Below are 12,500 nucleotides of genomic sequence, written 5' to 3'. Positions count from 1 at the left end.
TTGTTTTTGCAGCATAATTTCCATATATGGGCCCTAAAGACTAGACAGTGTTAGCAAATTCTTTTATATAAAAAATTTATCAAATTTTTTTTTAAATTTAGCTTTCTGTGATTATGGACCCTTTACAAAGCAGGGTGCCACTAAGGGTGGTTCTTTGCATGATCCTCTAGAAGAACCACTTTGGTTCCCTGAAGAACCTTTTTTGGAAACGATGTTTGTGAAAGACCCTTTCGAGGTTTAAATAAGCTTTTTTAGTGCTCTTTAGAGCCGATTGTGGCACCTCTATTTTACAAGTGCAGTAATTTGTGTACATTTCTTTCAATTAAACAAAATTTGTATTTCATGCTGAAAAAAGAGTGTTGTAATAATAATAATAATAATAATAATAATAATAATAATGATAATAATAATAATAACCAGGTGTTTTTTTTGCATTACTCAACTTTACCACAATTTTGTTTTGTTGTCCCCGTCCCGACTTTTTTGGAACGTGTGGTTGGCATCAAATTCAAAATAGACATATATTTTTCAAAAAACAATCAAATTTCTCAGCACTATTTTCAATGAAATGTAGTGTTTAAATAATTTGCACATCACTGCATTTTGTTTTTATTTATATTTTGCACAGCAACTCGACTTTTTTGGAAATGGGATTGTAAAATAATTGAAAATGATTATTAAAATATCCGATCAATGTTTAGTTAGTACAGAAGCAAAGACTTTAAAGTAAACTTTTACTGATGTTTGCATGTATCAGTCACAAAGTTCAGCCCTTTTATTGTGCTGGCGCTCCATCTCTGCTCACAGGGCTGGTACAGGATGTATCTGGGTGGCGTCAGTGTGCAGATGCCTGAGAGGTGTATCCAGCCCAGGATGTGTGGCACCGACTCCCCTCTCTGGCTGAAGACCCCCCATCCCGTTAACTCGGAAGGCGTGGTGCAGGGCGCCGTGTGCGGGAGCTGGGTGGAAGGCTGCTGTAACTTTGAGTTCCCCATTAACGTCAAGGCCTGTCCAGGAAACTACTACGTCTACAAGTTTGTCAAGCCACCCCTCTGCTTCCTGGCCTACGCCGCCGGTGAGCTTCTGAACTGACACTGCCGTTCAAAAGTCCACCTTCTCAATCACGTAAAACAGGATAAATGAATTAAAACAAATTAAATATGAGTAGGAGGATATTAAAGAAAAAGAAATGTGTCCAGAATGATGAACAGAGCTGTGGGATAACTGAGAAAGCGTTAGGACCTTGGCTTATGATAGAGTTGATATCCAGGCTGCCTGATCTTTCAAAAGTGCTGATCAAATCTCAAGACAAGTCTGACGACAACTCGTAACTTTAATGGTTTATTTGTACTTTATTTATTTATTTATTTACTTATTTATTAGTGTGGATGTTGGTTTTAAAAGCTTCACTGTCACACATCTCAAAAATGGTTCTCCAGAGATCCGTTCACTGGAAGATTCTTTAGATCACCAAAAGTGGTTCTTCTATAGCATCACGCAAAGAACCATTTCTGGCATGTATTTTAAATCATGTACAGATCACATCATATTTATTACAGTATATGTAAAGTTATATATTACTGTTCATAGTAGTTATTAGCACAATAATATCATTGTGATAATAACTCAAATGTAATTCACTTGCACACACACAGACACACACACACACACACACACACACACACACACACGTGCACACTCTCTCTCACACACACACACACACACACACACACACACAAACACACACACACACACACACACACACACACACACACACACACACACACACAAATACACACACAAACTGTCACTCTCTCTCGCACATACATACACACACACACACACACACAAACACACACATTTTCCAAGCTGCTTATCCTTCTGGGTCATTGGGGGAGCTGGAACCTATCTCAGGGGTCATTGGGTGGAAGACCCTGGACAGGCCACTAGTCCACCTCATATATGTTATTGATATATTTAATTTCTGTTATGAAACTTTTTTGTACTTCCAAAAAAGTAACTATAACTTATAGCAGAAGTAAAAAACTTCAAATTAGCTAAAAAAAAACCCCGAAAAGCTACAAAAACATGAAAGTTTGTTGCAATATGTTAGTGTTTTATATTCAAAAGTAAATTATGTAAAAAGTAAGTTGAACCCTTTTGAAGGGTTGTGCACATAATCAGTACTGACCTGTAGTCAGTGGGCTGGTGGTTCAAGCCTAATCTGAACTGTGTGCATTGGCAGCTCTGACGTTCCTGCCTTTAACACAGAGCAATGATAATAACACATAATATCACTCAGCAGCGTTTCCTGAATAAATAATCATTCAAAGTGATTAAATGTTTACATTCGTGAGCTGCTCAAGTTCACCAAGTCCTCTTTGATGTCTTTGGTTAGACGCCAACACCAAGGTGTGTGCAACATGCAGAGAGGGAACTTCCTGTATGAGCGCAGACAAGATCACCTGGACGTGCCAGACTCAAGGTGAGTTCTCAGCACCTCCCAACGTTCCTGTACTGTGAACAACACAAGGTAATATTTAATCTCACATTTAATTAGTTACAAATCCAGGAATCGACGTGGATTTTTTTCATAAATATTAACAAATAGAACGTTTCTTCCTGTGACTGTTATGTGATGAACAAGGACTAATGCTAGTGAGCAATGAGGGGGTGAAATAGGAGGGGTGTGAACTCCCTGCTGTGAAAAACAGTTCATACCTCTCCACAAAGACGGCCAGGCCGAGATGAAACAGATGGCTGTAGCTTTCTCCATATGAAACTGTTCTGAACAACTGACACAATACAATATAATACAATATAGGAACTAACTATAATTAAGTATTGTTTGCAATATATTGTGCTGCACTTATATATTATATTTTATAGTATTGCACTGTGTATTGTAGTTTACTGTATTGTTGAATGCACTGTGTAGTGTAGTGTAGTGTATTGTAGTTTAGTGTAGTTTATTGTAGTGTAGTTTATTGTAGTGTATTGTAGTTTATTGTAATGTATTGTAGTGTAGTGTAGTGTATTGTAGTGTAGTGTATTGTAGTGTATTGTAGTGTAGTTTATTGTAGTGTAGTGTATTGTAGTGTAGTGTAGTTTATTGTAGTGTATTGTAGTGTAGTGTAGTGTATTGTAGTGTAGTGTAGTGTAGTGTAGTTTATTGTAGTGTATTGTAGTGTAGTGTAGTGTATTGTAGTGTAGTGTAGTGTAGTGTAGTGTAGTGTATTGTATTGTAGTGTATTGTAGTGTAGTGTAGTTTATTGTAGTGTATTGTAGTGTAGTGCAGTGTATTGTAGTGTAGTGTAGTGTAGTGTAGTGTAGTGTATTGTAGTGTAGTGTAGTGTAGTGTAGTTTATTGTAGTGTAGTGTAGTGTATTGTAGTGTAGTGTAGTGTAGTGTATTGTAGTGTAGTGTAGTGTAGTGTAGTGTAATGTATTGTAGTGTAGTGTATTGTAGTGTAGTTTATTGTAGTGTATTGTAGTGTACTGTATTGTATTATAGTGTAGTGTAGTGTAGTGTATTGTAGTGTAGTGTATTGTAGTGTATTGTAGTGTAGTGTATTGTAGTGTAGTGTATTGTAGTTTAGTGTAGTGTAGTGTAGTGTATTGTAGTGTATTGTAGTGTAGTGTATTGTAGTGTAGTGTAGTGTAGTGTATTGTAGTGTAGTGTAGTGTAGTGTATTGTAGTGTACTGTAGTGTATTGTAGTGTAGTGTATTGTAGTGTAGTGTAATGTAGTGTAGTGTAGTGTAGTGTAGTGTATTGTAGTTTAGTGTAGTGTAGTGTATTGTAGTGTATTGTATTGTAGTGTAGTGTAATGTAGTGTAGTGTAGTGTAGTGTATTGTAGTTTAGTGTAGTGTAGTGTAGTGTATTGTAGTGTATTGTAGTGTAGTGTATTGTAGTGTAGTGTAGTGTAGTGTATTGTAGTGTAGTGTATTGTAGTGTATTGTAGTGTAGTGTATTGTAGTGTAGTGTAGTGTATTGTAGTTTAGTGTAGTGTAGTGTAGTGTATTGTAGTGTAGTGTAGTGTATTGTATTGTAGTGTAGTGTAGTGTAGTGTATTGTAGTGTAGTGTATTGTAGTGTAGTGTAGTGTATTGTAGTGTATTGTAGTGTATTGTAGTGTAGTGTATTGTAGTGTAGTGCAGTGTAGTGTAGTGTAGTGTAGTGTAGTGTATTGTAGTGTAGTGTATTGTAGTGTAGTGTAGTGTATTGTAGTGTAGTGTAGTGTAGTGTATTGTAGTTTAGTGTAGTGTAGTGTAGTGTATTGTAGTGTAGTGTAGTGTATTGTATTGTAGTGTATTGTAGTGTAGTGTATTGTAGTGTAGTGTATTGTAGTGTAGTGTAGTGTAGTGTAGTGAAGTGTAGTGTAGTGTATTGTAGTGTAGTGTAATGTAGTGTAGTGTAGTGTAGTGTAGTGTATTGTAGTTTAGTGTAGTGTAGTGTATTGTAGTGTATTGTATTGTAGTGTAGTGTAATGTAGTGTAGTGTAGTGTAGTGTATTGTAGTTTAGTGTAGTGTAGTGTAGTGTAGTGTAGTGTAGTGTAGTGTATTGTAGTGTAGTGTAGTGTATTGTATTGTAGTGTAGTGTAGTGTAGTGTAGTGTAGTGTAGTGTATTGTATTGTAGTGTAGTGTAGTGTATTGTAGTGTAGTGTATTGTAGTGTAGTGTAGTGTATTGTAGTGTAGTGTAGTGTATTGTATTGTAGTGTAGTGTAGTGTAGTGTAGTGTATTGTAGTGTAGTGTATTGTAGTGTAGTGTAGTGTAGTGTAGTGTAGTGTAGTGTAGTGTATTGTATTGTAGTGTATTGTAGTGTAGTGTATTGTAGTGTAGTGTAGTGTAGTGTATTGTAGTGTAGTGTAGTGTATTGTATTGTAGTGTATTGTAGTGTAGTGTATTGTAGTGTAGTGTATTGTAGTGTAGTGTAGTGTAGTGTAGTGTATTGTAGTGTAGTGTAGTGTAGTGTAGTGTATTGTAGTGTAGTGTAGTGTATTGTAGTGTAGTGTAGTGTAGTGTAGTGTAGTGTATTGTAGTGTAGTGTAGTGTATTGTATTGTAGTGTATTGTAGTGTAGTGTATTGTAGTGTAGTGTATTGTAGTGTAGTGTATTGTAGTGTAGTGTAGTGTAGTTCAGTACAGAAAATAGATGATCAGTTTCTTGCCTCAAATATGGTCAATGTTTCAGTCAGTTGGGCCAAACAATGTTATTATCTTGAGATAACAAGTTAATTATCTTGTCATCTCGAGAAAACAGTTGTTATCTTGAGATGAGTTACTTATCTTGTTATCTCAAGCTAACAAAAGTTCTTATCTTGAGATAGCAAGTTACCTCTTGTGACCACAAGACAACAACTTTGTCAAGGCAATATTTTAGTCAGTCGGGTCAATTATGGAAGTCCAAAGAGACCATAAGGTGGTTTTAATTTTTTGGGTTGTTATCTTGAGATAACAAGTTAATGATCTTGTTATCTCCAGATAACAAAAGTTCTTATCTTGAAATAGCAAGTTACTTATCTTGTGACCTCAACATAACAATTTTGTCAAGACAATATTTTAGTCAGTTGAGTCAATCATGGAAGTCCAAAGAGACCATAAGGTGGTTTTAATTTTTTGGGTTATCTTGAGATGACAAGTTACTTGTCTTGTCTTACTTGTTAGCTATATCTTGATTGACCAACTGCATTTGGAGTGAAGAAAGCTGCTTCGTGACTTCAACAAACAGAAAGGGGGGGCATAATTCCACTCAGACAAGCGGTCCGTCGTATCAAACACAGCAGAAAGGCACATACTGACCACTCGATTACTGAGGGAGGTCATCATTAGCCACGTCCTTTACCCTGACGGTGACCGACCCCCAACACAAATATCCCCACAATAACCCGACTCCCTGACACAGGATATCACAAATAACACCTACACAAAACTTAAACTAACAGACAACAACAATAAACAACACAAATAGTTGCACACCTACCATGAGCCTTTGCATGTGACCATCTGCATAGCCACACTACCAGAGTCTCCCGGCCAGTAACGGGTCATTACGAGTTGAATCACCAAACTGTGCTGGTTTGTTGCCCATTTATAAATACAGTACTGACCTTTCTGAACCTCCCTGTCTGCAGACCCTGTCCGTCTGTCCGGAGGCAGTAACAGGTGTGAAGGCAGAGTGGAGCTGTACCACAACGGTCGCTGGGGCACCGTCTGTGATGATGACTGGAACATGAACGCTGCGACAGTGGTGTGTAGGCAGCTGGGGTGTGGGAAGGCTCTGGCTGCTCCTGTCAACGGGCGCTTCGGTCCCGGGAGTGGTCCCATCTGGATGGACAACACACAGTGCCAGGGCACAGAGGCCTACCTGGTCCAGTGCAAACACAATGGCTTTGAGAACCACAACTGCGGTCACTATGAGGACGCTGGAGTGATCTGTGAAGGTAAACGGTTTGTTTACCCTGCGTATAATCTAACCTGACAACCTAACATGACATAGACTATATCCAATCTGCACTCCCTGTCCACTGTATGAGCTCTACCTACCTTATAGCTGCAGCTGAATGCAATAGTGTTGGCAAACTTTTCAAATTCCATATTTTGTTGATTTTCTAAGCGTAAATAAGCTAAATATCCTCTACAGAGAGCACAAGTCTGCACATCTTAGTACACAATTCAAAAGTTTATTTGCTGAATTTAGCATATTGCAGAAAAATGAAACATCAAATGTGGTCTGTGCATATATAACCGTAACTAAAAAGTATATTAGATTGATGCAAAACTCAATAAAAAATCAATAAATAAGTCAAATCCCATGTTATTTAGAAAATAAATGTGATTCGTTAAAAGAGGCTGTGGCAAATGTGACAAAATTGTAGAAAAACAAAGGATCAGAACCTGTGTGTGTGTGTGTGTGTGTGTGTGTGTGTGTGTGTGTGTGTGTGTGTGTGTGTGTGTGTGTGTGTGTGTATGTTTTATTATGTAAATATATATGACATATAAGATTATAGTGTGTATAGAACCTTTTTAAGCAATCCATGCATAAACTTTCAAAAAAAATCTCAAAAAATTACCTGTTTTTAACTTAAACACCTTGTTTTCTATTATTGTTGAGGATAATTTGTAACACTACGTTAAACTAACCCCACTGTGTGGAGGCTGTACTTGGCTGGCCTGGCTAGCTCTCACTGTGAGTTACTTATATGATATGTGACATATATATATATATATATATATATATATATAAAATAACTACAATTTTACAAGAGGGTAAGTAAAACAAGAGTAAATTCTATGACTCATACACACAACTCAGCAATTGAAAACTTTTTAAAAAGTTACTTTGATGGTTCAAAACCAGGCGACTCTGGAGAAATTCACAGATGAAGGTTCTGTGGGGATACAAGAAGAACCTTTTTCAGTACATTAAATTTCCATTCCCCGTTACCCTGTGTTTGTTTATGCTCCACTTTGCCCGTCACATTACAGATCTGAGAACTACTCAACATTAAAAACTTCCCTCTGCCGTTTCCTTCCCAGAGCCCTCCACAGCTGTTGTCCCTCAGCTGGTTTGTAACAGGACCCTGATGAGAGTTGGTGTGCCAGCTGTCCACCGAGGCCCCAATGCCCTCAACATGACCTCGGGTCACCTGGTGGACCCCACCTGCGCGGCCCAGCGGGAGGAGAACGGCACCGTGTGGTACGAGGTGCAGAGCCGAGCGGCCGTGTGCGGAAACGTGCTGAAGGTCAGAACTCCGGCTTCCTTTCCCCTCTGTTTGCTCTCCACTGACACATCCGACTGCGGTCACAGTGAGATTAATAATTACCTGATGAAGAAAACCACCAGAGCTGTGAAACATTTCCTGATTTCCTCTGTTTTTGCATATTTGTCGCATTAAATGGTTTCAGATCATTGTACAAAAAGTAACACAAGACGATGAGAATTTCATTCATCGAAGGATGAAATAAAAAGCAATTGGCCTCCTAAACTTAACTGGTTGCATTACCTTTCACAGCAACAGCTGCAACCAAACTCTTAATTCAACTGCCTTAATTCAGCCACACTGAAGGGGGGGTGGGGGCAAATACTTTTTCACAGCACCATATGCTGTGCGCAGAGCTTTCAGGACTGAGAGCCGCTGCTCTGTTGCACTTCATACTGAAATACTGGACCCTTTTCCAAGGCAACAGAATCTATGTGTGTGTCTTTTCTTCACAATAAGGTGTAACAGGTTTTTAATTGTTTTCCTTCCCTTTAACTCCACAGATCAACAGCACACATGCTGTCTACTCCAACACCCTGTTCCTCTACCTTGCAAACAGCAGCGTATTCTCACTGCCCACGGGCTTTCCCTTCTCCTGTGTTTACCCCCTGGACTCCCGCATTAGCATGGACATCGCCGTGAGACCCTACCTCTCGTACGTCCGTTTCCCACCTTCTCTCCATTATTCTCTGTTTAAACCTGCGCAGCTTTTGCTGTGATGTTCTCTTCTAATTCTGAGTTTATTTTGCTGTTTGGCTTCTGAATGTTACACCCTACATAGGCTGAATTGTGTGAAATACAAAGAGGGAAACTCCAGTGCTTTATCAAAATCTCTGCGTAATTACGTTGTCGAATTGTTAACAAAGTCATTCAGAGTGTTTTGATTCTTTTAAAACTATTATAAAACAATGTCTCAGGCATCAGGTAGCTTATTCATAAATATTTTGTGCAATATCTTTCTGAGAGGGAGCTTTTAGAGGCATTAAACTGTTCAGACAGCTCCACTCCTCAGTTTGTCTAAAACAGAGCATTTGACACCAAACCACCTTGAATGACCAGTTCATTATATATTATAAATATATCACTATTTGACCATCATCAACATTACGTATAAACACAGAGAAGACGCGTGGCTAGTCAGTGGAGGTTCAAGGTAGCTGTCTCTAATAAAGCAGCCAGTGAATCAAAGTACAAGGTAGGAGTTTCTAATAAAGTGGCCAGTGAGTGGAAGCAGAAGGAAGGCGTTTCTAATAAAGTGGCCAGTGAGTGGAAGTACAAGGTGGGTGTTTCTAATAAAGTGGCCAGTGATTGGAAGTACAAGGTGTGTGTTTCTAATAAAGTGGCCAGTGACTGGAAGCAGAAGGAAGGTGTTTCTAATAAAGTGGCCAGTGAGTGGAAGCAGAAGGAAGGTGTTTCTAATAAAGTGGCCAGTGAGTGGAAGTACAAGATGGGTGTTTCTAATAAAGTGGCCAGTGAGTGGAAGTACAAGGTGGGTGTTTCTAATAAAGTGGCCAGTGAGTGGAAGTACAAGATGGGTGTTTCTAATAAAGTGGCCAGTGAGTGGAAGTACAAGGAAGGCATTTCTAATAAAGTGGCCAGTGAGTGGACGCAGAAGGAAGGCGTTTCTAATAAAGTGGCCAGTGAGTGGAAGCACAAGATGGGTGTTTCTAATAAAGTGGCCAGTGAGTGGAAGTACAAGGAAGGCATTTCTAATAAAGTGGCCAGTGAGTGGACGCAGAAGGAAGGCGTTTCTAATAAAGTGGCCAGTGAGTGGAAGCACAAGGTGGGTGTTTCTAATAAAGTGGCCAGTGAGTGGAAGTACAAGGTGGGTGTTTCTAATAAAGTGGCCAGTGAGTGGAAGCAGAAGGAAGGTGTTTCTAATAAAGTGGCCATTGAGTGTACAGTGACTTTAAAATACCTTGTTATATGCTCTGCTATACAGGATGCAGGAGATGGGTCTGGTTGGTGTTGGCCCTGGTGCCCGTGCCTCTATGTCCCTGTACCGAAACGCTAACTTCACGACTATGTACCCCCCTGGGCCTGTGGTTCTGCCGGTCGGTGCTCCGCTCTATGTGGGAGTGAACGTAGAGGAGGTGGAGGCTTCTCGTTTTGCTGTGATTGTGGAGGAGTGCTCCATCACAGACACGCCCGACCCTAATAACTCTGGGAGATATCTGCTTATTCAGAACCGGTAAGCCCTGTTTAGCTCTGGGTCATAACAGACCCAAACATGCAGTCTGGATTTCATAACCTGTTTATGATCTTTGACATCTGTTGTATTATAGCTTTTAGTCTGTTGGTTCTCAGGACAGACCAGCTTTACTGGCATTTTTAAAAACATTAAAAAATATTCATATTTTTCCAGTTGTCCCAGTGACCCGCGTGATGTTCTGGTGACTGAGAATGGGATTTCTCTGCAAGCACGCTTCACTGCTCTGCTCTTCCTCTACGAAGGAAACTATAATGACATGTTCCTCCATTGCCGTCTCAGCCTGTGTGACCGCACCACGGAGTCCTGCAGCACGGTACGGTCAGATACTTCACTAATGCACTAATCCAGTTCGGCTCCATTGTTCACTGTAGAGAGACTAACCGGCTCAGAGGTCTTTACAGTGGTGGTGAAAGGAACCAGGGGTCTCAATGTCTTCAAGACAAACAGTATTTACTCTCCAAAACCACCAGTGAACCTACACGAGTCTTCTCCACCATGGACTTATAAGGATGTGTTTTAGCCTTAAACCTTCTCTTAGAAGCAATACGATCAGTTTTTCATTAAAATGTCATTAAAAATTAAAATGGAAATGGCATTTTAGGTCAAAATCTTCTCAGAACTCTTCTTAAAACTCAAAACAACAATGCATTAGACACCAGGCATGTGGTAACTTTCTGTGAGGGGGCTTTTAGAGGTGGACGTCTGGTTCCTATCACCACCACCGTGACCAGTTCTGACTTGGTCAGTTTCTCTGGAGCACAGCGTTTCACACCAAACCGCTCAGAATGACCACTTAATTATGCAGAAATGCTTAAAAATGGGTGGACTTGCCCTTTAAAGACACAAATATCTTGCCGATCTCTCTGATCATTAAAGCATTACAGGAAAACGTCTTCGATCATTTACAGCTCAGTTGATGAAAGATCCTTTTCATGCATACACGGTGTCCAAAAGTATCCAGACGGCCCTTCTGATGAGTGAATTCAGCTGTTTAGCTGCACCCACTGCTGATACAGGTGTTCAGTTGCGCACACACAACTTGTATAATCTCCACAGAAAAGCACTGACCAGTGGACTGGGACGCTCTGGAGCAGCCACTCATGAGGTCACCATGCCCACTGCCAAGAGGGGGTTGGATGAAGTTGATCAGCCGAGACATGTTTAGTGTCCGAATGCTGCTTCTTTAGTTTAGTTCTTCTACGAGGCTAAGGTTGCTAACCAACACTAGAAGTCAATAGTCACCCAAATCTAAACTGCATCCTGCTTTTTTAAGGTGGTGCAGAGTTGCTGGTTTAGGACAGAGTGTGACTTACTGTAAGCTGGACCAAACGTCACTGTGTAGCTGGACGCTGTGGGCAGGCATGTAATACAGTAACATTAACACTGGATTACATGATTTCTGTTATTTAGTGCAAAAAATCACAGGAATTTACAAAAATACAGATATTAATAAAAAAGAAACAACATGAACGCAATCCAGTGTGAGCAGCTATCTGCTAAACCATGAGCACTTTGAGTACATTAAGATAAGTTTATGTGCAGATTTTGGTGACTAATGACTTCTAGTGTTTGTTTAGCAATGTTAGCCTTGTAGATCTGGTTCCAAACTAAAGATTAGATTAGATCAGAGGTGGACGAAGAACACAAATCATGTACTGGAGTTAAAGCAGAGACACCCAAGGTAAAATATTCCTCCAGTGAAAGTAGAAGTTCCTCCCTTTAGACCTCCACTTGAGTAAAAGTACTAAAGTATTTACCTTCAAATGTACTTAAGTATAAAGTAAAAGTACTAAAAGAGTAATTCTGGCTCTGATGTCCTGGTATCATTTTTATAACCAGACTGGCTTCATGAACTCATTTCAGGTGAAAGTCCTCCAGCGTCTCTCTTGGTAAACCAGTCTTTTAATAGAACGTCATTAATTAGTGACGCTGACGTCTATTAAAATGATCAGAAGCACAAAACACTGAAGGTAAACAGTTTCCATCAGGGAGAACCGAGTGGCTCTGAAATCACTTTTTACACACAAGCAAAGTTTCAGTTTCAGATTTATTTACAACTTAGTTCCAAGTTTAAGTTGAATAGAAACTGGCTTTAAACTCAGGATCACAGATGAGCTCCTTTACTATGTTGATCTGTAGGCGTCTGTTCATAAACATAAACCAGCCCAAACTCATTTACTATAAAATGAAATGGTGTTTGTAGAAATTCAGAAAAAAGCCGCGTCAGTCTCGACTGCATATGTGGACATATTTCTATATTGAGCTCTATTTACACAAAGTTAGGTTAGTTCATCATTTATGTTGAACAGACTCTCCCAAAGTTTTACGCTGCTGCGCTGACGTTGAACCGCGTGCTGCACTGGGTCGGTATGACCAACAGGTCAAAACCAGCTCTAAACAAAGTGACCGCTGGGCCCTGATTGGTGCTCTGGCTTTGCGCTTCTTTCGTTTTGACCTGTTACGTTTTTATACACACAGAAACCAAAAGGAATGACAGATTTCTCAAAATGTAGGAGGAAAAAGTC

General features: G+C 39.7%; 1 protein-coding gene across 1 annotated transcript in view; it reads left to right on the top strand.

Moving 5' to 3' along the window:
- LOC108416114 (uromodulin-like) overlaps positions 1-12,500 on the top strand; it is an 18,684-nt gene that overhangs the window by 3,392 nt on the left and 2,792 nt on the right. Inside the window, exons 3-9 of the mRNA XM_037534700.1 lie at positions 808-1,075; positions 2,399-2,485; positions 6,135-6,443; positions 7,540-7,745; positions 8,267-8,418; positions 9,706-9,954; positions 10,129-10,288. Coding sequence (XP_037390597.1) covers positions 808-1,075; positions 2,399-2,485; positions 6,135-6,443; positions 7,540-7,745; positions 8,267-8,418; positions 9,706-9,954; positions 10,129-10,288 — 1,431 coding nt within the window. The remainder of the gene's footprint in view (positions 1-807; positions 1,076-2,398; positions 2,486-6,134; positions 6,444-7,539; positions 7,746-8,266; positions 8,419-9,705; positions 9,955-10,128; positions 10,289-12,500) is intronic.

The sequence above is a fragment of the Pygocentrus nattereri genome, chromosome 25 (genome assembly GCF_015220715.1).
Source record: "Pygocentrus nattereri isolate fPygNat1 chromosome 25, fPygNat1.pri, whole genome shotgun sequence".
Taxonomy (NCBI): domain Eukaryota; kingdom Metazoa; phylum Chordata; class Actinopteri; order Characiformes; family Serrasalmidae; genus Pygocentrus; species Pygocentrus nattereri.
The sequence above is the reverse complement of the archived record's forward strand: the minus strand, read 5'-3'. Positions and strand labels throughout refer to the sequence as shown.